The 27,668-nt window shown below is 44.3% G+C and overlaps 8 protein-coding genes across 11 annotated transcripts; 4 read left to right on the top strand and 4 right to left on the bottom strand.

The window, feature by feature from the left end:
- Window positions 1-8: 8 nt before the first annotated feature.
- On the top strand, window positions 9-1,190 carry RB195_010658 (uncharacterized protein; the record flags this gene model as incomplete). 2 transcript variants are annotated; one of them, XM_064191765.1, is made up of 3 exons in its annotated part: window positions 9-205; window positions 812-937; window positions 1,106-1,190. In XM_064191765.1, 3 exons carry the CDS (start codon window positions 9-11, stop codon window positions 1,188-1,190), a joined length of 408 nt encoding a protein of 135 aa, XP_064049348.1. The 2 variants fall into 2 exon arrangements, with proteins under 2 accessions (XP_064049348.1, XP_064049349.1); XM_064191766.1 differs by lacking the exon at window positions 1,106-1,190 and having other exon boundaries at window positions 695-968.
- Window positions 1,191-5,364: 4,174 nt separating this feature from the next.
- Window positions 5,365-6,249, bottom strand: RB195_010657 (uncharacterized protein; the record flags this gene model as incomplete). Its single annotated transcript, XM_064191764.1, has 1 exon — window positions 5,365-6,249. The coding sequence occupies one exon, from the start codon at window positions 6,247-6,249 to the stop codon at window positions 5,365-5,367; it is 885 nt and encodes a 294-aa protein (XP_064049347.1).
- Window positions 5,365-6,839, bottom strand: RB195_010656 (uncharacterized protein; the record flags this gene model as incomplete). The annotated part of the gene is made up of 3 exons (XM_064191763.1): window positions 5,365-6,319; window positions 6,366-6,591; window positions 6,647-6,839. 3 exons carry the CDS (start codon window positions 6,837-6,839, stop codon window positions 5,365-5,367), a joined length of 1,374 nt encoding a protein of 457 aa, XP_064049346.1.
- Window positions 6,840-7,317: 478 nt separating this feature from the next.
- Window positions 7,318-7,860, bottom strand: RB195_010655 (uncharacterized protein; the record flags this gene model as incomplete). Of its 2 annotated transcripts, none has more annotated exons than XM_064191762.1 (1): window positions 7,318-7,860. In XM_064191762.1, the coding sequence occupies one exon, from the start codon at window positions 7,858-7,860 to the stop codon at window positions 7,318-7,320; it is 543 nt and encodes a 180-aa protein (XP_064049344.1). The 2 variants fall into 2 exon arrangements, with proteins under 2 accessions (XP_064049344.1, XP_064049345.1); XM_064191761.1 differs by having other exon boundaries at window positions 7,318-7,707.
- Window positions 7,861-11,077: 3,217 nt separating this feature from the next.
- Window positions 11,078-11,560, top strand: RB195_010654 (uncharacterized protein; the record flags this gene model as incomplete). The annotated part of the gene is made up of 1 exon (XM_064191760.1): window positions 11,078-11,560. The coding sequence occupies one exon, from the start codon at window positions 11,078-11,080 to the stop codon at window positions 11,558-11,560; it is 483 nt and encodes a 160-aa protein (XP_064049343.1).
- Window positions 11,561-11,931: 371 nt separating this feature from the next.
- RB195_010653 (uncharacterized protein) lies at window positions 11,932-12,246 on the top strand (the record flags this gene model as incomplete). Its single annotated transcript, XM_064191759.1, has 1 exon — window positions 11,932-12,246. One exon carries the CDS (start codon window positions 11,932-11,934, stop codon window positions 12,244-12,246), a length of 315 nt encoding a protein of 104 aa, XP_064049342.1.
- A 636-nt stretch (window positions 12,247-12,882) lies between these two features.
- On the top strand, window positions 12,883-13,761 carry RB195_010652 (uncharacterized protein; the record flags this gene model as incomplete). The annotated part of the gene is made up of 1 exon (XM_064191758.1): window positions 12,883-13,761. One exon carries the CDS (start codon window positions 12,883-12,885, stop codon window positions 13,759-13,761), a length of 879 nt encoding a protein of 292 aa, XP_064049341.1.
- A 1,853-nt stretch (window positions 13,762-15,614) lies between these two features.
- On the bottom strand, window positions 15,615-26,941 carry RB195_010651 (uncharacterized protein; the record flags this gene model as incomplete). Of its 2 annotated transcripts, XM_064191757.1 has the most annotated exons (11): window positions 15,615-15,773; window positions 15,909-15,977; window positions 16,050-16,175; window positions 16,229-16,351; window positions 16,697-16,779; window positions 17,463-17,565; window positions 20,859-20,971; window positions 21,634-21,775; window positions 22,496-22,555; window positions 26,429-26,559; window positions 26,842-26,941. In XM_064191757.1, 11 exons carry the CDS (start codon window positions 26,939-26,941, stop codon window positions 15,615-15,617), a joined length of 1,209 nt encoding a protein of 402 aa, XP_064049339.1. The 2 variants fall into 2 exon arrangements, with proteins under 2 accessions (XP_064049339.1, XP_064049340.1); XM_064191756.1 differs by lacking the exon at window positions 16,050-16,175.
- Window positions 26,942-27,668: the final 727 nt, after the last annotated feature.

Genomic DNA, 27,668 nt, shown 5'->3' with positions numbered 1-27,668 from the left:
TCGCAAAAATGAAGCCGGACAAGGCAACCAGTCTTGATGACATATCTACTGATGTCTGGGCTGTCAGGAGATCGAAGGTCCGTGTGGCAAACACAACTCTATTTAACAAGATCGTGGTAGGACGGACTATAGACGTTTGGCAAAGTTCCGTGACCGTATGTATCTGGAAAGGGAAAGAAGACATTGCTGACTGCACCTCGTACAGGTTTGTACGACTGCTGTGCCATACTAAGAAAGTTTTTGGAGCGTGTCTTGGAAGCTCGTCTGAGGGAAAACTATCAGCGTTTCACTCAACCAGTGGGGCTTTGTGAAGAACTGCAGCACTATGTCCATGAGGTCGCAAAGAGTACCAGAAGAATATGTGCGGTGGACGAAGCTGCTTTATGCGAAGCTTACCAACGTTGTACGGCATGCTGTTGGAACAAGCAGGCCATTTCCTGTAGAAGTAGGGGTTCATCAGGGTTCATCACTCTCATCCCTGCTGTTCATACTTTTCATGGACACGATCAGAGTCTCGAGTAATCTTCAAAATCAAGTACAATCTTGGAAAGAGCGGCTGCAGCAACATGGATTGCGCCTCCAGTGTATCAAAGTGAGTACATGGAGTGCGAACCAAGGATAGAAAATGGTTCAATTCGTGTCGATGGCACTGAATTAAACAAGGTGGAGTGTTTCAAGTACCTTGGATCTAAAGTGACTTCAAAGAAGCAGGTCGAGCACGTGTTAATGCGGCATGGATGAGATGGAAAATGGCAACAGGTGTACTGTGCGACAAGAGAGTCCCTGTTCGATTGAAGTCGAAGATCTACAGGACGGTTGTGTGTCCTGTTGCTCTTTACGGATGCGAGTGCTGGCCGACGACGAAAGCAGTTGCAAACAAACCACTTGGAAACAGTGTTGCACGCTATGGAGATGCGGATGTTGAGGTGGATGATAGGTGTAACGCTAAAAGACAAAGTATCCAATGACACTGCACGCTCCATCTTCGGTGTCGCCCCGATAACCAACAAGATGAAGGAGGCGCGACTGAGATGGTTTGGTCACTCCTCTTGCGGCGACAGGAAAATTCTGTTGCCACAACCGTTCTGAAGCTCGATGTTTCCAGGCGTAAGGCCGCGCAGCAGACCAAGGATTCGCTGGTTGGACCGTGTGAACCGGGATGTGTTAGATGCGTGTTTATGTACCGTTGATGCACTGAATTGAACTAAATGGAAGACAAGAAGCAGAAAGGCGGACCCTGCAAACTACACGAGACAAACGGTAGGAAGAAGAAGAAGAGGAGGCATCGCAATTGGAATCTCTACGCGATAGCCTAGTGTAATTGTCTCACGTTTGGGATACAACTCAGATCTATATGTTTTCTGTTAGTATGCCTACGAGGTTCTCAGATGAACGCCCTAATACCGTGATTTCGCTGTCTTCGGACGCGCTGAAGAAATCTCACATTTATTCCGTCAAATGCCACACTACCCTGGGTTCAATAATCGCTCAGGGCAATGAAAGCGGAAGATATACAGTCTTAGAAATCAGTCTCACGTGGCAACGATTGGGTATCGCTGTGGAGGATCACCAGCGATGACATATTGGGGGTACAAGTACGTTTGAGGGGATTCACAAAACCACATCGACAACTGTCCATCAGCAGCGCTTTTCTTCAAATTAAAACAGATGGGAACATGTCCCCTCAATCAAAACATATGAGTACTGGTTCCGACGTTTTAAAAGTGGCGATTTTGCCGTCAGCGATGCGGAAGGGACTGCATCTGGCGGGATCACCTATCCCTGGAGGTGATCTACTATGAACCACTCCTCCGTAACGAAACCATCACGGGGGAACGTTACCAACGACAATTGATGCCATGGGCCGAGCACTAAGCTCAATAATATGCCAAAAGAGACGGCAAAGTGATCTTTCAGCACGGTGTCGTTCGATCCCGTGATGGCGAAATCGTCAACAAGAACTTTGGAGGCGCTTCAATGGGATATCCTATCCCACCCGCAGTATTCAAGATATTGTTCCTTCCGATGAGGTTTTGTTCCGTTCGATAACTCATGGCCTGGCCGAGCAGCACTTCTTACCAAGAAACCAAAAGTTGGGACCCTTGGATCGTCTCAAAGGACGAGGAATTTTTTCAACGTGGAATCCATATGCTCTCTGAAAGATGGAAGAAATTCGTAGCTAATGATGGACAATACTTCGAATAATACATATTGCACCGATTTCTTTGCGCTGATAAATATTGGCATTGCTGCTGTTTGCTAGGAAAAAATCGTCCTCATTTGTTTCCACCCTCTAATTTGTATTCCGGGATTGTGCCGCCACTCCGCACCAAAATTAGAGCTATTCACTTCGCGAGTGATGATTGCTGATGACCTTGACTTCCTCAGAGATGCCCTTCCAAACAAGAGAGAGTAGGTGATTTGTTTCTTAAACAGGCCAATAAATATAAGCATGAGCAGACTGCTCAGTTCTTTTTTTTTTTTTGGAGGGAACCAGAGTTCAGGGTCAAATGCTGGGCGCCAGCTGAAAAAACCCCTCCTGATAACGACCTCCCTCCATAGAGGACCCCTTCTTTTCTCATTCTTTAGTATATCCGCTCGTAGGAAATGAGAAATTAATTTTAACAAACAGAATTAAAAAACAAATTGGACGCTCAACAAGTAGATCAAATATTAGAATATACCAAGTATTACTGAATAGTGCTATAAAGGATAAAGTGTCTGGCGTTAATCAGTCCGCTTGGGATGCTGTGTTGTTGATGATGCAAGCCAGTGTTTGATCCTCCCAGACAGGTGTTATACCAATTTATCGACCCTTGAGGGATGAGGGGCTCGGTGTGCACTAGGGGGATTTGAATCTCCGATCGATCGTGCGGGGAGCAGAACCTCTGACCGCTACACTACAACCGCCCCAAATAGTGCTGGAATGGATATTAACATAAAGTGCCCGCAAGTGAAATAAAAGTATGTTATATAATATAGACGCCACTGATAGCTCACTGTAAGGAACCATTAATGAACCATTATTTCTAAAAAATGGAAAAAAATGAAAAAAAAGCAACTGGAAATGACGAAGAACACGTTTTTAAACCTTTTTTCACACTCTTTCCGACCATTTACAAACAATTTTACTCATAGACAACGAGAAGCGAACAGCTGAGGAGTTCGATCTCCGCCGGAACCTTGATTTTTCAAAACTGAAAAAAAAACCACTGAGACGAACATTTCACCGGCAGTTTTCCTGAAATTGTGTTTAGAGCACAGTTCTTCGCAAATAGTTTTTTAGAGGTCATTTTAGCGAACAGAACCAGGCCCTGATTGGAAATTACTGCTGGACTGGTCAGATTTTAGTAGCTTGAAATAAATATGAATAACGGACTGCAGAAGAGACGGAGGAAGAAAGCTGGGCGTTCTCTGTAAATGAAGATTTGCGCTATAAAATAGTGAAGATATTTTTTCAGTGACCCTCTAGCTTTTTTGAAAACTAATTGAGAAATCGTTGAGAAATTTAGCATTTTCCTCAACTTTTTCTCAACTGGCTTTTGAGAGAAACTAAAACCACCTGGGAGAAAGCAAAAATGATTCATGATAGCAAAAATCTTCCTCTACAATATACTTCAAAAATAATTTTTCTTTATGAACTACGAGCTGAGTTACTGGACTTTTCTTGAAGTTGCACAGATTTTGACGCGTAGTCGAAAATGTGAGATTTCGCATTTTTTCACGTTGCGAGATTACGGTACCGCTGTGGGAGATCTTGATAGAACATCATAGAGGACCGTTAACTGCAAATTTTGGTTTTTGTAGGTGTTATGATTTTCTCAAAAACTAGTCGAGAAAAACTCGAAAATTTGAGGCGAAATTCAGAATTATTCTTAACTAGTTTTCAAAAAAAAAATAGAGAGGCTAAAAGCAGCAAGCATTGTAAAAATATAGAAGATATTTTCCTCTACAAAACGCAGCCAGTTTTATTGTATGAAATTCACTTTGAGCGTCGATATTCAGAAACTCGTGGAGCCCACTGGGTATTAATTCTACTAATTTTATGTCTAATTGCAATGTCTTTTTTCAATAGCAGCATCGAAATTGCATTTTCGAGTAATAATACATTCATTACTGTCGGATAAAAATATTCTCTTTTGACTCTCGTGCACTAAATGCAAAAATCCGACTTTTGTCAGGGATTGATCTTTGACAGTCGCAATAAAACGGCGGTACATCACGTTGCATCATCAAACCCTCAAGATTATTGAGCATCAACCAGCTTCAGCCGACAGAGCACCTGTACTCACTCTTTGATTCTTTCTCTCGTACTCAATATTTTCCACTTTCTTGGTAACTTTTTTAAAAAACGATTCACTTAAAAGCAAAGTCGCAAGGCTGCGTTCAGAGCGAATTGCACAATTTGCACTCCTTTTTTGACTTCGTACCCATGATCCTTCACATTTATCGTAATCTAGTTGTCCTTCATTCATTTTTTATTTTCGCAAACTAGTTCTTAACCAGAAGGTGTGAAATTATACCAGCAAAGTCTAAAAAAAAACATCACGCCATCTATTTTTCCAACATTTTGCCTTTAATATGCGCCTAATATATAATATATGCGCCTAATATAATATAATAATATATCCAAAATATGCCTTTAATATGAGTTTATTTGAAATCGACAATCCGCTCGCCTTTTTCTGCTTGCTCTCTTCATTTTTTTTCCTCTGCCGACAACCGTTACAACCCTCCTCCTTCTTCGACACCCCCCCTTACGACTCCCTGTTGAGAAATTCTCAACGCACGCTTGACCCTTACCAGAGTTGTTCCGACGTTACTAATCATCTTGATCACCTTGACTCCCGTTGATCTTCGAACTGGTCGAGCAGGCACCAGTAATTCTTTCATTTGTCCCGATCGCGTGCCAGAGTAGCCCAGTGGTTCCTCCTTTCGCGTGGGACGCGAAGAGCATCACAGTTTTCTTTGAAAGACTTCGTGAAGAAATCTGACCATCGGGTCGGCGGTCTTCCTGTAGTGCGCTTAATATCGCGGGGAACCCAGTCGCTCACGGCTCTGGTCCAACGGTTGTCGTTAAAGCGCATCACGTGTCCGGCCCAACTTATTTTACTTTCCTTGGCAAACACGGCGGCGTCTCCAATCTTCGATCGCTGATGTAGGAGAGAACTTCGAATCCCGTCCCTCACTTGCGTGAAACGGGATACTCCTAATATCACACTCTCAGTTGCGCGTTCAATGACGCTCACCGCGTTTTTTTTTCCTGCTTGCGAAATGCCCAGGTTTCCGAACCATGGGTCAAAGCAGGAAGTACGGTGGTGTTGAAGAGGTGAGCATGGAGCCGGGTGTTCCTGGTCTTCTTCATTACATCCTCGTTGCTCTTATACGCTCCCCAAGCCGCTCGTCTCCTCCTGCCCAGCTCGGGGTCATCATGTTCAATTCCCGACCCAGATAAACGTAGTAGGTGCATTCGGATATGTTCGTTCCGTTGAGAGCGAATGGGGCATCCGAGACCCACCCGTTCCGCATGAACATCGTCTTTTGTAGGTTCAGCTGAAGACCGATGCATCCACAGGTTTCGTCGAATTCGGTCAGTATTCGTTCCGCTTGGCTGATGCTGGGTGTTATCAGTACGATGTCATCAGCGAAGCGCAAATGGTGTAGCTGCCGACCGTCGACCTTCGCTCCCATGTCGTCCCATTCCAACTTTCGCATTGCGTTCTCGAGGGTGACTGTGAATATTTTGGGTGAGATTATATCACCCTGTCGGATCCCCCTCTTCACGTCAATGATGATATTCTTGTAGAATGGCGAAATTCCGGTCGTGAAGTTACTGTACAACTCTCGAAGTACCTTTATATACTGAGTGGGGACGCCTTGGTTGTCCAATGCTTCTACGACCGCTTCCGTCTCAACTGAGTCGAAGGCCTTCTTTAAGTCGATGAAGGTGAGACAGAGCGGCATCCTGTACTCTCGTGATACCTCGATGAGTTTTGAAACAGTGTGAATGTGATCAATCGTGCTGAATCCTTTTCGAAACCCTGCTTGCTCGCATGGCTGTCCTTCATCCAATACTTTCTCAATCTTATTAAGGATCACTCTTGTAAAGAGCCTGTAGATGACGGATAGCAAGTAGATTGGGCGATAGTTGCCGATGTCATGTGAGTCTCCCTTTTTGTACAAAAACACGGTCTTGCTGATCTTCCACTGTTTAGGAACCTTGCATTCGTGAACTTCAGAACCTTGCATTTGCAAAGGTAACGTGTAAAGAGCCTCGCCAGGATGTTGATGAATAGTGGCGGAAGGTTTTTCAGGTGTTCTGGTCTTATTCTGTTGGGACCGGTACCGTACGATTTCTTACCGACCTGATAACATGTCGTATTTCGGACGGGAGAACCCCTGGAATGACATGTCCGTCTTCGCTCAGATGGTGAGGAGGCAAGTGGAAGAGATCAGAGTAGAAGTCGTAGATGATTTTCTCCATCACCCTTCTCAATGCAATGGTTGTTCCCTTCGGGTTCCGGAGAGCACTCATCCTCGTCTTGCGACTGGCGAAGTCTCGGCGGGCATAGCGGATGTTTTTCCCCGCCTCTGCAGCTTCAGCCAGCACTTCTGCTCTTCTCTCTTTAAGGTCTTCCTTTATCACCTCTCCGCAAAAGCCTTGCGAGCTCGGACGTGAGTTCTTGGTTCCCTGCAGCTCGTGCTGCTCCACGTTGGCGTATCAGCTCAAGCGTTTCAAGAGACAAGCGTCTCTTGGTGGTTTTAGAACTCTCAGCCTTGTTCGCGTAGTCGTGAAGGTGTTCAACGAGCCGCTCATATTCTTCGTCGATGTTGTCCATTGCGGAATCTTTCCAAAAGCCGGCTAGTGTAGCGAAGAGATCCCAGTTAATGATAGTTCTGGGATTTCGCCCTCTGAAGGTGGCGGCTTTCTTTTCTTTCCTCGTGAAGGAAAATCTCCCTTGGAGGAGGCGATGGTCCGATCATGTATAGAACTTTGGTACAACAGCGAAGTCCGTCAGGCAGAACCTTTTATTGACGATGATGTGGTCTATTTCATTACGGTACTTTCCACGGGGTGACTCCCACGTCCAGTGTAGAGAAGAGGGCTTCTGGAATTGCGAGTTCCCATGGATGGTGATGAGAGCCTCTCTCCCCTGCTCATTTCATTGAAGGCCGTGGGTCCCAATGTGAAGTTCCTCAGGCGTTCTTCTTGGGCCAACTTTGGCGTTGAAATCGCCAATTATGACTCTGTAGAAGGCATGATCTTCTCGGCAGAACTTCTCCAGGTCCATATAGAAAGCTTCGACTTCTTCGTCTTCATAGCTTGGAGATGTTGGAGAGTAAGCAACGAAGATAGTCAAAGCTGGTGTTGGACCACATCCTCTCATCCGCAGTCGTCCGGGTCGTAAGTTGTTCGAAAGAGTCGATGTTTTTTGCCATACTCGTGTTGATGAGGATGCCAACTCCACAAACACCTCTACTGTCGCATGTTCCTAAGAACAGTTCTTCTCCAGGTTCATATACGGCGTTGAGAGGGTGACGTCGTCTCGTCTCGGTCAGTCCGATGACGTCGTACTTGATCTTCTTGGCTTGCATCATCAGATCTTCGATGGCCGCTTCCGATGCAAGCGTACGTGCGTTATAAGTACAGATCGCCATCCTAGTCCTTTTCCGTTTCGGTATCCTATATGACTCCTGCAATCCCATCCTACCTGGCGTTACCGTACCAGGCTTTCCTCCGGAATCAGGAAACTCGCTTCTATCACTGTGTTTTGCATAAAATTTAAAACCCATGGGCAGGTTGCAAGCCTCTAGTCCCATGAGTTTTTGGGAGAACTTCCGTTCTTCCGGAGTGGACATGTGGAGCTTATTTGTTGGAGGCGACTCCAAGCCGCCTCCCTTGCACCTCCCAGTCACTCGATTGCAGGCTTTTGGCCGGACCGACGTACGGGATACAAGGATGTCATGAGTCAGTCCTGGCTCAGCAGAAACAGGGTGTCCATCCCCTGAATTCACCTGCGTCTCTGGACAAGCACAGGGTCGCTTTTGGTCCACGATTAGCCCCCCTATCCGCCCCCCCCCCCGTAGACGCGCCACGTAGCCTCGCGACTAACCATCTGTGATCCCTCTAGTGAGGGAGATCCGTGGGACGTTACTAATACTAAAACAAATTTGGACTATAATGGAAATATTATTTATATATCTTCTCTTTTTCTGGTCTCAAATTTGGCCCCTTCTCCGCAGCCGTGCTTTTCCGAAGCTTCTTGTGTCTATTGATGTTCACTTTTCGTACTATAAATAATACTGACATGTAATGGAAGCTGCATTCAGCATGACTACAGCAAAAAATTTTGCACCAGTGCGCAGACTATGTTTTTGCACTCGTTTCCTGTTCTCTTTGTTCCTACGATTGCTGTCGTAATAGTTTGGGATATCCTTCAATGAAAGCATTCGTAAGCTGCTCACAGTGACCGCAGATCGTGAGAAATAAAGATATCATCATACCGATGATGGTCACTTATTGTGACCTCATCTGCAACTCAAGTAGTTATGCTCATGCCCGCTTATATTACCTCTTGCTTGTATGTATTGCATATACTTCGCCATGCTCGTGAGTGCTCGTCTGGTTGGCAACAAAGATTCACTGAACCACCTATTTATTCATCAGAACGATGAGGACAAAGATCCCCAGAGTCTCCGCACCCTACACAAAAGAAACAAAATAAAAAATGCAACAATAATAAACATTGGTGTGGTCCTGTTGTAGCCGAGCGTTGATAGAAACTTTACTAGAACAATTAAAGAGGAAACAGCCCATTTAATTACGATTCTGGGCGACTTCTAGAACATTCTACGAGATCAGGCCATGGCGGACTTCGAAAATTCAAATGACTATCCTATAACAATCAACGAGGAGGGATCTCCGATGACAGTTCACTACTCGTGGACTTCACCAAGTTTATTGCAGGCCATTTGCATTCTGTTGATATTTCCATATTGATTGTGGTACTGTCGTCACGTTCGATTTCAGGTGTTCATACTCTGAAGAAGGCGATACTACTGAAACGTTACCCATGAATAAATGATTGTAACAACCTCGTGTTCGGTTCAGTCGAAGCGACCAATTATTGGCATTCCCTTCTAACCAAGCTACAAAAAATATATATATCGAGCGATGATGAAAGAAACAAAGCAATCTGTTTCAACAAGTATGCTCAAATTTATTTCACAATTCGTTCTATGGCATGGGGACAATGTGTTCTCCTAGACAAGAACTTGAACACACATATAAATATAAATAAATAAATATACTTCTTGCAACTATACCGCATTTGATTATTAGGTCGGTGCAGAAATAATGTACGTTTTTCGTTGCCACGTCAAATTTTATCGGGTTACACTCATCTCTGATATTAGAGCCAGTACAGCGCATACAGTGTAGCGCAATTCGTTGTCGGTATTATTGCTGATGTGATTTTGAAGGAGGATCACTATTTAGTCAGTACCAAGACTTAAAATATAATATGTTCATATTTTCCATATATTGGGCAGGTGTCCAGCGGAGACAGCTCAGAATATCAATGCTGTTTGGGGTCAGGGAAGCACCACTAAATTTACTGTGCGGCGTTGGTTCCAAAGGTTTCGTTGTGACGATATGAGGCTCGAAGATAAAGACCTTTTAAAGTTGACGATGACCTGATCGAAGATGATCCGCTTGAAGCAATACGAAAGGTTGCCTAAAAACTAGGCCCGGACTATTCAACAGTCGTCCGCCATTTTGAAAAATTGGAAAGATAAGAAAATTTGAACAAGTGGGTGCGATATGAACTCAGCGAGTCCCCAAAAAAATTTCGACGCTGCTCAACGCTTTTGCTACACAACAAGAACGATCCATTTCTCGATCGCATTTTTATGTGCGGTCAGAAATGGATCCTTTACGACAACAGGAAGCGTCCTGCTCAAGGATGGACAAGGGTGAAGCTCTCTAGCAGTTCCCGGAACCGAAAATGCACCCAAATAACACTATGGTGATTGTGTGGTGGTGCGCTGCAGGTGTAACCCACTACAGATTCATGGGATCTAGCGAGACCATGATTGCAGAGTACTGCAAAGAACTGGACGAAATGCACCGGAAACCCCAACTTTTTGGCCCCGCGTTAGTGAACGGAAAGGGTTCGATTCTCCTACACGATAATGCCCGGCCACACATTTCAAAGGTGACGCTGCTGAAGTTGAACGAGTTAGGCTACGAGACTCTGCCTCACCTACCATATTCGCCAGACTTTTCGTCAACCGACTATCACTTTTTTAAGCATCTGGACAACTGCCTGCCCAGCATCTGGACAGGTAAGATTTTCCAAATCCAAGATGATACCGAAAAACACTTTGGGGTCCTCGAACGTTCGAGGACCCAAAAGCTCAGACTTTTATGCAGCGGAAATAAGTAAACTTGTGTCTCGTATCTCGATGGCAAAGATGCGTGGACTGTAATGGTGCACTCGATGCAGGTGCAGAAGACGCAGATGAGAAGAGCTATTCCACCCAACGTCAGTTTATGCAGAAGAACACGGTCACCCGCCGTGTTCTTCTGATCTTGTCCCATCATTATACTTTGTGTTCAGAGCCCTCAGAAATCCTGTTTGTAGGTGAAACTATATGGTTTTGATGACCACAAAACTGACCTTCAGTTGGGCTTTAAATCCCAATATCCAATTTCTAGTCTCGAGGTACCGCAATCGGCTGCTGCAAATCCTACCTCACGCCTCAAAGTGGCGCAGCCGTGGTCCTGGCCGTCGGGCAGCTAGCTATAGTGGCGAGACTTCGTCTCGGCAGGTTCAACCATACCATAAATGTGTCCGGATAGTAGCCCGGTCCTAGGACCAAGGCTACAGGCTAGCTAAGCGAGAAGGTACTACAACGATTCCGCTGCCAGGCTGCTAGCTTGCTAACGAAACAAGCCGACCGAGGACAACCACCGTCGACGGTCATACTGCTAGTGTCTAGTAGTACGTTCTTCAGAAGATAGGGCGTCCCCAGAAACGACGGGCACTGTCCCCGCCCAGGCAGTACGACAAATATGCGAAGGCTACCGGCTAGAGGACGGGGCCGGCCAAAGAAATTAGTCCGCCATCGCAAAGAACATCCAGTGCGCCTGGCAACACTTAACGTTGGGACGCTTAGCGGCAGAAGTCGTGAACTGGCAGACAGTCTCAGAAAACGCGGTGTTGACATATGTTGTGTACAGGAGACTCGCTGGAAAGGCTCCAAGTCAAGGCGCTTAGGCGATGGCTACAAGCTCATCTACCACGGCACGTCAAATCGCAATGGCTTTGATGTCACATTGAACGAGACGTTCGGAAACAGCGTCACATCGACAATGGACAGTGGATCGGCAATCGAATCGCCTACTGTGGCTCTAAAAGTAGACACAGGAGAAGTGGAATTGCGAGTCTTCTCTGCTTACGCGCCACAGGTGGGCTGTAGTGAAGAAGAAAAGGCGTTCTTTTGGGAAGATCTGGAACGGCATGTCCAATCCTGGAAAGCGAAGAAGTACTTCTAATCGGAGGAGACTTCAGCGGACACGTCGGTTCTCGGGAAGACGGGTCCGAGAGTTGTCACGGAGGATACTGCTATGGAGCCCGTAATCATGATACGAATTCTGGAGTATGTTGTTGTAAGTGACTTGATCATTGCTAACACGCAGCATCGGAAACGAAAATCGCATTTGATCACGTGCGCCAGCGGCGGTCGGAAAACACAAATAGATTTCTGGATGTTGCGCCGACAAGATCGCCGACTTCTGCAGGATTCAAAAGTCCCTCCCTACATCCCTACAGACCATGTTGCCGCCCAACATCATTTCCTCGTCATGTACTTGGAAATCTTCCGTCCAAGGAAGATACATCGAAGTACTGAAACACAGTGCATCAAATGGTGGGACCTGAGGGATCGAAAGGAGGTTTTCTCCGCATCCGTGGCTCCATCTACACTTCCCCACCCTACTCGTATTGTGGAAGAAATGTGGTCGTCTACTTCCAGCGTCATACGCTTGACCGCTGGGAAAACCAGAGTGTTCTCCGCGGTCAAGCGTATGACGCTCTAGAGCTACAAAAGGCTACGTGGTTTTGGAGCGAGGACGTCCAGGCGGCAATTCGTGAAAAGAAGTCCAAATATAAGCTCTGGTGGAGGACACGTCAGCCTGAAGATCGTGATGCTTATCTAGCGGCGAAGAGGGAGACCAAATAAGGCAGTCTCCAAGGCGAAGTCGGACCGCTTCAAGGCTGTATACGACATGCTTGATACCAGAGAAGGCGAGCGGGCAGTGCATCGCTTAGTCAGAGCGTGTTACCGCTCAACGTTAGATATGGAGCACACGAAGATCGTTGAGAGAGCTGATACCGCCATTCTGCGTCGCTCTGGTCAGATCCTGGAGAGGTGACGAGAGTACTACAATCACTTGTGTAATGGAAAGCTCTGCCATCCTCCCATCCCAATTGCTCCCAGTGTCGAGGGTCCTGTTTTACCAATTAGTGCCGTCGAAATCAGTGCTGCCCTCGCAAAAATGAAGCCGAACAAGGCAACCAGTCTTGATAACATATCTACTGATGTCTGGAAGCTGTCAGGAGATCGAAGGTCCATGTGGCAAACACAACTCTACTTAACAAGATCGTGGTAGAAGGACGGACTATAGACGTTTGGCAAAGTTCCGTGACCGTACGTGTCTGGAAAGGGAAAGAAGACATTGCTGACTGCACTTCGTACAGGTTTGTACGACTGCTGTGCCATACTAAGAAAGTTTTTGAGCGTGTCTTGGAAGCTCGTCTGAGGAAAACTATCAGCGTTTCACTCAACCAGTGGGGCTTTGTGAAGAACTGCAGCACTATGTCCATGAGGTCGCAAAGAGTACCAGAAGAATATGTGCGGTGGACGAAGCTGCTTTATGCGAAGCTTACCAACGTTGTACGGCATGCTGTTGGAACAAGCAGGCCATTTCCTGTAGAAGTAGGGGTTCATCAGGGTTCATCATTCTCATCCCTGCTGTTCATACTTTTCATGGACACGATCAGAGTCTCGAGTAATCTTCAAAAACAAGTACAATCTTGGAAAGAGCGGCTGCAGCAACATGGATTGCGCCTCAGTGTATCAAAAAGTGAGTACATGGAGTGCGAACCAAGGATAGAAAATGGTTCAATTCGTGTCGATGGCACTGAATTAAACAAGGTGGAGTGTTTCAAGTACCTTGGATCCAAAGTGACTTCAAAAGCAGGTCGAGCACGTGTTAATGCGGCATGGATGAGATGGAAAATGGCAACAGGTGTACTGTGCGACAAGAGAGTCCCTGTTCGAATTGAATTCGAAGATCTACAGGACGGTTGTCTTTGTGTCCTGTTGCTCTTTACGGATGTGAGTGCTGGCCGACGACGAAAGCAGTTGCAAACAAACCACTTGGAAACAGTGTTGCACGCTATGGAGATGCGGATGTTGAGGTGGATGATAGGTGTAACGCTAAAAGACAAAGTATCCAATGACACTGCACGCTCCATCTTCGGTGTCGCCCCGATAACCAACAAGATGAAGGAGGCGCGACTGAGATGGTTTGGTCACGTCTTGCGGCGACAGGAAAATTCTGTTGCCACAACCGCTCTGAAGCTCGATGTTTCAGGCGTAGGGCCGCGCAGCAGACCAAGGATTCGCTGGTTGGACCGTGTGAAGCTGGATGTGTTAGATGCGCGTTTATGTACCGTTGATGCACTGAATTGAACTAAATGGAAGACAAGATGCAGAAAGGCGGACCCTGCAACTACACGAGACAAACGCTAGGAAGAAGAAGAAGAGGAGGTATCGCAATTGGAATCTCTACGCGATAGCCTAGTGCCATTGTCTCACGTTTGGAATACAACTCAGATCTATGTTTTCTGTTAGTATGCCTACGAGGTTCTCAGATGAACGCCCTAATACCGTGATTTCGCTGTCTTCGGACGCGCTGAAGAAATCTCACATTTATTCCGTCAAATGCCACACTACCCTGGGTTCAATAATCGCTCAGGGCAATGAAAGGGGAAGATATACAGTCTTAGAAATCAGTCTCACGTGGCAACGATTGGGTATCGCTGTGGAGGATCACCAGCGATGACATATTGGGGGTACAAGTACGTTTTGAGGGATTCACAAAACCACATCGACAACTGTCCATCAGCAGCGCTTTTCTTCAAATTAAAACAGATGGGAACATGTCCCCTCAATCAAAACATATGAGTACTGGTTCCGACGTTTTAAAAGTGGCGATTTTGCCATCAGCGATGCGAAGGGACTGCATCTGGCGGGATCACCTATCCCTAGGAGTGATCTACTATGAACCACTCCTCCCTAACGAAACCATCACAGGGGAACGTTACCAACGACAATTGATGCCATGAGCCGAGCACTAAAGCTCAATAATATGCCAAAAGAGACGGCAAAGTGATCTTTCAGCACGATGTCGTTCGATCCCATGTTGGAAAAATCGTCAACAGAACTTTGGAGGCGCTTCAATGGGATATCCTATCCCACCCGCAGTATTCAAGATATTGTTCCTTCCGATGAGGTTTTGTTCCGTTCGATAACTCATGGCCTGGCCGAGCAGCACTTCTTACCAAGAAACCAAAAGTTGGGACCCTTGGATCGTCTCAAAGGACGAGGAATTTTTTCAACGTGGAATCCATATGCTCTCTGAAAGATGGAAGAAATTCGTAGCTAATGATGGACAATACTTCGAATAATATATATTGCACCGATTTCTTTGCATCAGGCTTCAAATTTACAAAAGAAAAACCAACAAAACTTAATTGTACCCCTCATAGTATTTGATCTACACAGCACACAATATTAATTGCACACATAAAGCTTCACGTTGAAAGAAGATATTCTGCCCAATTTGATAATTTGTAAAGGATATTTTATCTCCTTAATACGAAATGAGGATGAAACACAGTAATTGCTTATGTGTAGCAGCACTGAACGTGTTCAAGAGGATGATTGGGATTGAGGCAGGGAAGAGGAGAGGACAACTGTTGTTTAGAAGAGAAAGAACATTGGTTCCACTAGCATCGCACACTCCCCTTCTTGAATATACTCGTTAACTGTTTGCTTTTTTTTAAATGCTTTTGGACAGGAAGTTCGCTACGAATGTCATTCCTCTGCGAGTTTTGACAAAAACTGGAACGTTACTTCAGCTAATTAAAAATCTTTTTCACTCGGGTAATTGGAACTGAGTACACCCAAGTAACCTGAAGCAGATGCGGTTTGTAAGCAGTCCTTTGTTCAAGACAAGACTCCATCGTCTACGCCGTTTTCTTTTTTCTTCCTGATGTGCTCAAACTAAACTATGATATGATGGATACGTGGATATCATTACAATACAGAATTACATGTATCAATGTTCTTCTCGTATCTGGTCATTCAAAAGTGTTAGTGACGATGTCAATGTAACATCTTAACATTTTGTTCAAACTCTTATTCTACAAATATGATACAAAAAATAGCAACACGAGATTCCGTGAACAGAATCAGGAAAAGTTGGCGCATGTTTTCCCGAAGGGGACAAGCGACTTAACATTACAATTATTGAGGATTGATCATAACGGAAAAGAGAGGTCATAAATAGGTTGTTCTTTGAGAGTGAGCCGTTCGTTGGGAATATCAGTATTTCTCGTATTCGCTTGTATCCTCTTCGAAAGATTTGCAACCTCTACCCTTACTGCAGCAACCCGAATTTCAAGACGATCCAATTCTATCTGTAACTTAGAGGCATAAATGACATAATGCTTCTACACATTCCGGCCCTACTTCGTTGAAGTAGTCGTTTTAAAACAAACTATCACAGTAGTTTTGTTCAAAGTAATTACAAACAAATCTTCAGAGATCAGCACCTTCTGTTCTTGAGACATGCAGCGAGCAATTAGTTCCTCTGGGATAGTTCCATCTTTCACCAGGTTGACCTTAAAAACATATCTATGTTGTTGACAATAAAACTAATCAAGCTAATCCGCTCCTCAAAACATGAGCTTTACCTTTTGAGTTTCGCTGCCCTTTATCACTATACTATTAGGAAGTGCTGCCCGTAATAATAGTGCGTTGAGTAGAGACAGATAGTTAATCTGTTTCTCAGAGCAGGTTAGTATAAGCGTGCCAGATTGCTAGTGGACGTAAATAAACTGAACTAAAGACGAAAATGTTGAACATCACCCACAACACGTAGCAGATCCATTTCTGCTGCCCGCAGACCCGGTATCAATGCATGAAGCTGGCTGATGAAATGAGCAGCTGTAGGAGATAAGCGATTGCTTTGGGTGAAGGGTTGCGAATTTTGGCTCTGAAACAGTGAAGTTCAATGAAATGTTTATCCCTCCTCGACGGTTCAGCACATAAAGGATAAAGGATGATGTGCACGGCGTTGATAGATCCCTTTCGGATTCGCTTGCACGCATGGCTTCAATTCACGTTTAAGGACGTGTGCACGGGCTATACAATGATTTGCATGGGCTAACCGATGTACCAAACCAGTGCTTCTATCCGTCGACACAGTCTGGTACCAATTCATCGACTTTAGAGAGATGAAAAACTTACTTCGCTCTAGGGTGGATTCGAATCATCGGCCGTGCCCTCGCAACCGAAGCTCTTACCGGCAGCGCTATACCAGCCCCTTTTTAACACTTACATATTCTAAAACATCAGGCGGTTCGGATGATTGAGGAGTAGCCGTCTTCGTTGAAGCGCTTCGTTGGATGGACCACTGTCTTTCTGTAAAACACAAAATGATATAGAGGATCAACACAATCCCTAAAGATACAAACTGAAACCTGAGCGACTGTGCTCTCTCCATTGAAAGTTTAGGAATTAAGTCAAACTTCAACTAAGTAATTAGTTAATAAAGTATCAATGAAAACAAAACGGGTAATCAATTTCCGTCGCAAGGAATTTCCTAACCTAACATTTCGCTTCCACCATAAATAAGGCGGCAAAAATTAGTCTTCAGTATTGAGTCATTCCATAAATAGCGTAGAAATCTACACCTCTCCTATTCTTCAAAGTTGATAATAACAACATCTTCAATCTTGAATATACTTTCCTTCCTTTTCCACAATCCTACTCCATGTTTTTGGTAAATCTTTAACAGAACTCTCCCGAAAATCCCCTTACCAATTTAGTTAAAGTAACTGAAGAACAGTTTCATTTATGGAATCACCCAATACAAGTGAACACCGAATTCCTAGGTGGAGCTTTTCCTCAGAACAGAAGAATTCTAAAATTTCTTCCAATGAAATCCAATTATTCCATTTTTAGGTCCAAAAAATGCGGCAGTGGAAAAATGAACACCTTCTCTTCACATTAAATTAATACTCAAAAAGCATATTCATAAGAACACGTTCTTCAACCTTGCCTGAAAATTGGCTGTGGAAAAAAAGTTAGTCACCATGACCCACCTCTAGATGGCAATTCAGTCCATCCTGAAGGAATTCTGTTCTTAGCAATCGGTTTAGGAAAGGGAAAAGGCCACTCGCGTGGAGAATCCCCTCGTTCTTGATTCTAGAAGAGCTTATTTATGACTCTGCTACGGCATACTTCTCATTGCATGACTTTGCTCCGCGGGTCCAAAAGAAACCAAATATTACACACCTAATGATCTTACCTCACATGTTTTTGGACACAAAAAACTAATGAAATAGGGATGGAGAACACTAAAAATACATTGTTTTGACATATTTTTGATGATTTCATGTAAGGGCTGATCCAATTAAACATGAGTCTGAGTCACGCGTGTCACGTGAGAGGAAAAGGGAAAGAGGGAGACGAGAGGATAGAAGAAGAAAAAGGGAAGTCGATGGTGGCACAGTAGCGTGGAAACAAAGAAAAAGTGAGAGTTTGTTCCTCCGCTGGACTGAAGTTTTTGCGAAAGAGGAAAACATAGAACTGGAACGAATCATATCAATCAATCATACAATCATCATAGTTTTCAACAATTTGCGCATGAATTTAATAACATTCAATTACCAAGAATCCTAGCTGAAAAGTAGTTAATGATGCAAGCAGCATGCCTTGTCGATCTCTCGCGTTATTAACTACTTTTCAAAAACAGATACCAATAGGAAAAAGCTAGAAAGTGTGATCAGTGTACATAAAAAAAAATACTGTCACGTTGCCACCATCCGTATGACAAAAACAGGTCAATATCAGTAATGTCGGTAACTGCTGAGAAGCACTTATTACGGCATACCGACATCCGCAGTTTTTGTCGCATCACTGCTTACTACAGCAGTGTTGAACATATCACTTCGTTCCATCGTTCAAATTTTGCACATGTTGGAATGTTGCGAAAACGTTGGAAGATGAAGTTCACGTCGATCAATATGATGGAAAACAAAAGTTTACGATACCTGTGATTATCCGCCTTTGAGATCCCTTTGCTCTTCTCTCTTGAAGGTCTTCTTTCAAAACCAACCTTCTAACCCTTCTCAAGAAACGGCTAGCGTAGCGAAAAGATCCCAGTTGATGATAGTTCTGGGACATCGCTCTCTGAACTTCGCGGTTCTCTCTTCCTCCAAGTGAACGAAAATCTCCCCCGGAGGACGTGGTGGTCGTACTCAAATCTTCTGGCTGGTATCATCTTCAGATCTTCAGTGGCCGCAACCGATGCAAGCGGTGGGGCGTTATAAGTACAGATAGTCATCCTAATTCTTTTCCGTTTCAGTAGCCAGTACATGACTCCTGCAACCCCGTCTTTCCTAGCTCTACCGTACCAGGGGTCCCTTGAATCGAGAAACTCTATCTTATTAGTGTAAGGACTATGAGAAAGCCTTTGACAGCGTAGAAACGAATGCAATACTGTCAGCACTGGTCGATCAAGGTGTGGACGCGTCGTATGTGAGGACATTAGCCAATTGCTACGATCGATGCACGACTAGGATACAGCTTTTCCACCGCCCTCTCACCATACCCACTGGAAAGGGGGTACGACAAGGCGATACTATATCGCCGAAGCTGTTCACAGCTGCACTGCAATGGATAATGAAATCACTATCCTGGGAAGAAAGGGGCATACGTGTTGATGGAAGATTTCTTTCGAACCTTCGTTTCGCGGACGGCATCGTTCTCTTTACGAGCAGTACCAATGAAGCAGGGAAGAGGACTACGAATAAGCAGAAAGAAGACACAGTTCATGAAGAACGCCTACTGCGAGGACGGAGGAGTACAACTTGAAGGCTCCCAAATCGTGGAAACTCCGTCATACGTACCTTGGACGTTCAATGAACATGGAAAACGACTTGAAGGAAGAATTAAATAGAAGAATGAGAGCAGCATGGGCAGCATTCGCAGCCGTCAGGGAAGCTACGGACCAACTGACGGACCAAGATCTTCGTGCCCATCTGTTCGACTCGACAGTCCTTCCAGCGCTCTGTTACGCAGCGGAGACGTGGGCAGACACCGCTGCCACGTCTAGGAAGCTACTTACTACCCACAGAGCCCTTGAGAGATGTTTCCTGAAGTTTAACCGGCGCACACAACACCTAGCCGGTCTTCGTAGCTCCGACTTAAGAGGAATGTCCCGTCTTCGCGACCCAGCGGAATATGTATCGAAAGCAAAACATAGATGGGCCGGTCACATCATGAGAAGAATCGACGATAGATGGACTAAAAGAACGCTAGAGTGGATCCCAAGGGACGCTAAACGCCCCCGAGGGAGACCGCCAACGAGATGGGGTGACGTGTTCGCTACACGGATGGAAGGTCCTTGAGCGGTATCCAGCTGAGAACTCAGCTGGATACGGCTCAAGGACCTCGTCAAGGTCACTCACGAAGCTTGAGAACATCTTGGATGACAATGGCGAGGGAACGAAACGAGTGGAAGAGATGCTGGGGCCCGCACGTCCAGTGAAGACGGGCCATCTAAGTATCTAAGTAAGTATTAGTATAAGGTGCATATAATTTTGAAACCCATGAGCAGCTTGCGCGCGTCCACTCCCATGAGCTTTTGGGAGAACGTTGCGTTCTCCCGAAGTGGACAAGTGGAGCATATTTGTTGGAGGCGACTCCAAACCGCCTCCCTTGCACCTCCCAGTCACTTGAATGCAGGCTTTCTAGCGAACCGATGTGCGAGTTACAAGTGTTATGAGTAGGTCCTGGCACAACAGAAAAGTCCAAAAAATTCTTCTATTGTTAATAGCATGAAGTTACCAACGATCTTCTAAACCTATATGCACAGTATCTGGATTCTTGGATGTTATTAAGTTCATGTATAAACTACATCAAGAATATTTGATACTGAATTGTTTTAGGTGCAATTCTGAGTTTTTGTTTTCAGAAATCTGGGTCCTGTAGGATATAGAATTCATGAGGTCCTATTGTTGCTTTTTTTCATTTGAACACCTTTCTTCTTTACAATTGCGTAATTTCACAAGGGAGGGGATCGTGACGGGCCTTTTTCGATGTGTGCCTCACCACCATGCTTGACCCTATTCGTTCGAGCTGGTCTAATGTAGTAAGTGAGGAGAGCATAAATAAGATGTGTTCTTCTACAACTGAAAATTACATATGGAGATTACTGTACAAATATTCAACAGAATGAAGTTTTATTCAAAAATCCCAATCCTTCTTCCTCAGTCATTATTGTTTCTGTTGCAGCGAAGAAAATTACACTACGTAGATCTGGGTATTGACCGTAATGCTCCAGGAGACTCATCCTTAGTGGTTGATAAACGATGCATACCACTAGTAAGTCTTTCCGTTCTATTCACTATTATTCTTGTTCTTCAACAAAGCACCTACTCAATCACTACTGCCTATCCTCTGCAATACTGTCAGTGCATATCGCCATAACTCACTTGGATATCTGTCTCTCCATCATTACTTGGGAATATGGTTTGACTAACCATAGCAGTCTCGAGGTCTTCCTCTTCTCCTTCGCCAACTAGCCAATTACGAACCGGTCGTGCGTCTGAGTTCAGAATCACTCGAAAAATAACGATAACAATTCCGAATAAGTAGTAAGTCAGAAAGAATGGGATCGTTCACAAGTGTTGTGTAAGGCTGAACAAGATAGCAACAATGTGCAACGGAATATAATGGAGCTTCCAATAAAGTAACTTCTGTTCTTGTCATCTTTTCAAAGACGGAAGGAGAAAACCAGGCTCATTCTTTAGATCGGTGCTCACGATTTTGAGGAGGTGCGCGACTCATAGCTAAAGCGTAAAATTTGCATAGTAGGTTGCGAAACCCAGTGTGGTTCCGCTTATCTTTGACTAATCGCCATGAAAAAAACGCGGGAACATTTCACTCACCTCAACAGTCTATTCACTGGTTTCACTTGAATAGGCTGGTGAGAAGACATCATTGATCTTCGACCGCTCGCACCTAGATGTGGCGCGCGCAGAAAGGTTTTCAATACCGTTTTCTACAACGGTTACGGAAGGATAAGCGGAACCACGCTGGTTCCGCAATCTAACACACGTACTCTATGCTTTCATCGTGAGTTCTACACTACGTCAAAATCATGGTACGCTGCCTTTAACTGATTGAGCACTAGGACTGCCAACAACTACATTTTTGTGAATACTATTGATTGCTTTCTGGACAGTTTTGAGTACTGAAAAAACTCACTGGCAGCATCTGGATCACCCCACAATGCCACACCGCTATCGCGCTCAAATCTCTTAGACGTTTCATTTGGGTCCCTCCATATCAAGTCATCTCCATACGTGAAACAAATGGTGTCCAAATTGCAGCAGTCGGTTGATCGATACTGTGTAAAAATCTTAGATTATAGCACAGCGAATACAACATATAGATAAGTCTGCTCTTTAACTGAAAGACCGTTGCATAAGGAATATCCATTCTGTGCATGTACGAAACCGACGAGGCAGCAATTTGATTGTGCGGCAAATATTCAAGGCGGTAGTAGTTTGGTTATGAAGCGGCGGAAGTGATCACCTATGTAAATTTTAAGGTAAACACTGAAGTTACACGAAAATAGAACTCAGCACCAAAAATCAATGAGCAAACCCTGCTGTCACCAGTCCGTGAACTGTATTCACAATACTTGCAAAAAAGGCAAATTTTTGAAAACGCCAATCGAACGCATTTGGTACTAACGGCGAAAATTTCAGATATTAACCTCGATTTCATTCCATTGGTATTTAGAGCTTACATTAGAGACCTAGTTTACAAGAAAGGTACCCAAAATGATAGCTGAAAATACTGTATGAAACCTGGAAATCCTTGAACTTTTAAATGAAGAGAATGTAAGCTGTTTTTTTTTAAATGAAAGGTGATGATTCGTCTGGAAATTGCCGTTCCCAGATGAATCATCACCTTTCATTAAAAAAAAAGAATATTAGTGAAAGCTGAGGAAAAGCATCCACACAAAACTAGAACGACACAGCTTCCAATCGATTGCAGAACCGATTCTTGCTTTAACATAAACTTGAAAAATCAGAAACAGACGAAAATCACTAAATACTACCGGTAAGAAGCCATTTGACGACTGAACATCGATATGTGAGTCGGTAGCTCGATTCCAAGACTGCAATGAAATTACACTCCCTCAAATTACATTCTAGTGATAATATCAACCAAATGATGTTTATGCTAGCACTACTTGTTAGTACTTTCATCTCTTTACTTTGAAGAGTGCTTAAGATTTACTATATAGTCAATGTCGAGTTCATGCTAATTGTTGCAGGTTGCATGATTTTCGTAACGTGTAGTGATGGCTGCACCAGCTGTGTTGATAACTTTTGCAGTTACTTATCGACAAAAATGTCTCAAACCTTAAAGCTACTTGCACTTTCTTTCTTGAAGTAGCTTCAGGTCCCTCTCTTTAGCAACGGCTGCAAATTTGCACATTCAAATCTGCAGAGACTGAATGTAGTCGGGTCAAAACGACATGAAACTCGGCGAATTTGCGTAAGTGGTTGCATTTGAAGCAGCGCAGTAAATCTGACGATTACGATGAGGACTGATACGGGAGCATGGCGAACTGCAGCGATAAGTGCTGCTAACGAGGATCCCCTTTCAATCCTAACCGCCACGCTCCACAGCAGCGCTTCGAACTCAGCCGCTTGGGCAAGTGCTTTATGTCGTTTTGACCCCACTATATGCTATTTTAAATAGCAGACCTATAATACGTAGCTTTTTTATTGATTTGCTTGAGCTGTGGCCAAGATTGGTATTGATATTTATTAACAGCTAACGTTTCGGCGTTTTCGCCTTCGTCAGAGCCTGGAGAAATCAAAGCAATTAGTGATTTATTCCCTCAAGGGCCTTATCACCACAGAAAGCATCCAAACGGTAGGCAAGCTCAAAGACCCACCCTTGCCATTGTTTTCATGTCCAAGATCGAAGAACCTTTAATAAACCGCAAACCACTGCTATATTGTCGTTACATAGATGATTGCTGCGTTGTCTGCCCAACACAGGCAGAATTAGATATGTGCTTCAGTCTTTTCAACCAGCAGTGTCCGGACATTAAGTTCACAAGGGAGAAGCCGTTAGAAAACTGGTTAGCTTTCTTCAATGTGCATATTTACTTGCGGAATGGGATATGGAAGACTAAGTGGTATCGAAAACCCAGTAGTAAAAACATCTTAATCCACCATCTTTCAGCCATTCCCAGCAAAATGAAAAAAAAAACTGTTATTATAGGTAACATGAACAGGACGGCGGCAAGAGTCTCATTGAGTAGTCAGGAGAAAACATAGTCTGTAAATCCGGCCCATAAAGTGGCAATATCCAATGGGTACCTAGCTAAAGAATTGCTCGACAAGCACGACAACCTTTTCGAAGATCCAACGCAGTGGACAGCCCAGAAAAGATCCCGTTCTGTTTACCTCACATATCTGCTGATATGAGCAGAGCGGTACGGAGCTGTCTGCGAAAAGTATATTTTCAGAAAGACGTGAGGGTTGTGGAAATACCACCAGCAAACCTCAAGTGTCAGCTGGTGCGTAATCGTGCGTATGATCGACTCTGCACAAGTGCGGTTGTGCGGTGACGATTATATACGGGAAACGGGACGTCCACTGTGTATTAGGGTCACGAAGCATCTAGATGGACTCGCAAAATCTAAAATCTTCACCCCACTCGGAGCACATATAGAAGCACACATAGTAGAATATGTCATCCAAACTCTGAAGTAGAGGTAGCATATTATCTCTGAAGTTAGCATATTATCCTACGAGTTCAAGATCACAGCACGCAGAACACTAGAGGCATTTTGGATCACCGCCAAAAGTCCAAAAATGAACAGGAAGAATGAGTGTATTGCGATCACAATCGAATTAGTCCCATATCAGAATCTTTGCGGGTTTTGATCTTTAGGGCGGGTCGTCAGGTCTCTCTAAAAAAACCTTTGTGACTCGTAGTTGTGGTACGTGTTGGTCTCTTGCGCTACCAGGTCTAGCTAACGAGGTAAGCAATAGCCAATGTGTTGCTATTTGAGTTTGCCTACCTACCGTTTGGATGCTTTCTGTAGGTGATAAGGCGCTTGAGAGAATAAATCACTAATGGGTTTGATTTTTCCAGGCTCTGACGAAGGCGAAAACGCCGAAACGTTAGCTGTTAATAAGTATCAATACCAATCTTGGCCACAGCTTAAACAAATCAATAAAAAAGCTACGTATTCAACATGCCAAGATTCAAGGACATGTCGAACATGGCCAATTCTAAGACCTATAATAACTCAACGCTGCTGTCCACCACCAAGTAACAAAACAGCAATTTTCTGTACTTTTCAATGCGGTACTTTTCTTGGGCTAGTTGTAGGATTGTGATGGCATTGCCCTACTACGTGGTGTAGTTGTTGGAGTGATAACCTATGTTGCTTTGGTTAAGGACTTCACGCGTAGTTTCCTTCACAAATTTCCCCTATCACCATAAATGGATGACTGACCTCTATCACGTGACACCTATTTTAGAGCAGCTATAGTAAGCTCAATACGACATGAAGCACAGTGCTCTTGCGTGTGCAGCTGCACTCGAAATGATGCGGCTAGGATCAGGGAGCACCCTTGCTACCACAACTCCTCGCTATAGTTCGCGAAGGTCCCATCTGGTTTCCAACAGCTATCTCCACCGTTCAAATTCGAGCGCAGCCACTTACACAACTGCATTGTGTTTCATGTCGTCTTAACCCCACTACAGCTATGTGTCTTCACTCCATCATTTGCACATATTTTTGGCTGTTTGAAAGAGCGGCTAGCAAATAGTTCATAATTCTCTTATTCACAGCATGCCGAAAAATCTCTACACGCAGTGGAATGAGCTATACCAATTCGAGACGGTCGCATAGGTCGTCTATGCGTCTGACACCACCATCGGGGTACCAGTGTCATCCACAATCCACCAGACTAAGTCGAATTCGGAGCTGGATATACAGTACTACCTACGGTTAAAATGTGCGAATTTTGAATTTTCAAACACTTTATTCATGTTCCACTTCATTTTGTATTCACGGGCTCTAGAAGAATCTAGAACCTGAAAGGTTTTAATTTTTCACTGGTCTTCCCACTGACCTTCAACAGTGGAGAAAGCCGTGATGGCTACTTTTTTTCGCACTGTCGGGCTATGCGACCCGGCCTCACTCTTGAATTTAACCAGCCGTGTTCCCCCTTTTGTTCCCCTTTCTTTTATATTTTCTTTTACATCGTTACCTCTGGCTTCTCAAGTTTGTATAATAATTGCATCCAGACTTCTCCTACCATATGTCTTCCCAAAGGTCCCATGCTTACACATCCAATTCTAGAAGTGGGCACATGAACAGTGGGATATATGTGTGCAAATTATTAAACGAAGAAGTACGAAAGATTTGGAGCTGGAAGACTACTGGGTAGTGCAGGATCAAGTGTCCGTTGATGTTCTTGCAGGAGGGTTTGCCAGCTGCTATTTTATCCCAATATGGGAGGGTGTAGCGCAGTCGGTTAGAGGTCCGTTGTAGCCAAACGGACGAGGGTTCGAAACGGCTCTAATGCAAACCAAGCCTTTTATCCCTCCGGGTCGATAAATACCAGACTTGTCTGGGAGGATAAAAACTCCGACTTAATCATCGGCTGGCCCCCGCAAGTCATTGTATAGGCCAACACGCGTTCCAAAACTTCAACGATTACGAATTCCAGCAAAACGCGTTGGCGCATCCGGAGTGGATTGATACGCCAATGACTTTATCCTTTTTATTTTATCCCAATATTGGATGAACAGTTCTGCTCATAACAGAGCGTAAAGATTGAAAACTATCGCATATTTGAGTGCAAGGACTACATAAGGATGAACACATACCCTTTATACAGCTCTAAAGGCCATCCACACCTGTTCTGTTATCATCTCCACAGCTTAGTTTTCTTTTTACAGCAATCAAAGTTGAACGAAAGGAGAGTAATGAAATCACTAGATAATCCACAACCTCACAAGACACTCGTAGATTGGAAGAGCCACACATATTCGATTGACCACTGTTTGCTGCCCTCCAGTGGGTGTCATCCATTGCATAGGTATTTGTCGGATGGACATCGTAAATAGGCAGATAGCTACAGCCTGTAGAAAATTTTTATAAGCAATGCAATTCAGTGAGTACGAAATATTCCTCAGAAAAATTTATTGACGGCTACTGAGGAGCCGAGAGTGACAGTGCAGGACAAGGCAAGAAGACTGATGTGATCCCGTCTGATTATCGGTTACATACTATAAAGTATGCACTAGAAATACAACAAGATACACTTTCCTACTATTTCCGAAACATTACTGAAGCTCGCAAGCATCGCTTATATGCAGTGCTATTCACAAGAAACCAGAATTTCAACACAAAAAACAACCTACGGGAGTAATCGCAAATGTATCCCACGTTCTGTTCCTTTTCATCATTTTTCGTAGAATCACTAGCAAGCGAAGGCCACAAAGAGGGACGAGACTGGTGCATCACAACCTAGTAAAAATGGTTTGTGGACGAAACATAGCAAGGATGAACATTTATGTAGCAACAATGACGTGAACGAGTGCCACACCATTCTCTTTCCAGTGCGTTTCGCGGCAGGACCAACTACGAGTGGTGGTGTGTTTTGATGTATCCTCGGGACTTGCACCTGTTACATAGGGCGGGAAATGATAGATGTAACCACGCCATGTTTTCAAGTTGAAACCGAATTGAAATTGAAAAGTGAAGTTGAAGAACTGAGTTCGTTACAGTCTGTACGTTTAGGTCACTGTTCTGTCTGCAAATAGGTTCTTGCACACGTATGGGACAAGATGTGAATCATGGAAGAAGTAAAATAGTCGTGTTTTTTATTTCACAATGCATTTTTACGGCAATATCTTCGTTCGGAATTGCACTTCACCAACGTTGTAATTTCGAAACACTTGTTCGTGCAGAAAAAGGTAGTATGATGATTCCACCAACTCAGAGCGTTGTAATCTAACCAACCTGAGTGCCCAAGCTACTTTATAAGCGCTGTTTTTTCGAAGACACCACTACAAATACAGAGAGAATGTAGCCCTCGTGTGACCTATACAGGATTCGCGATTGTGATGATGCGAGAAATGGTGACGATGAAGTTCTGAAAACTAATTTTTTTTTGTTGATTTTTTTTTTTTGCAAATTCCTTTTTCGACCCTACTCCGCTGGCAAACTCCCACGAAGCTGCACTCGA

The sequence above is a fragment of the Necator americanus genome, chromosome III (assembly GCF_031761385.1).
Source record: "Necator americanus strain Aroian chromosome III, whole genome shotgun sequence".
NCBI classification, from domain to species: domain Eukaryota; kingdom Metazoa; phylum Nematoda; class Chromadorea; order Rhabditida; family Ancylostomatidae; genus Necator; species Necator americanus.
The sequence above is the reverse complement of the archived record's forward strand: the minus strand, read 5'-3'. Positions and strand labels throughout refer to the sequence as shown.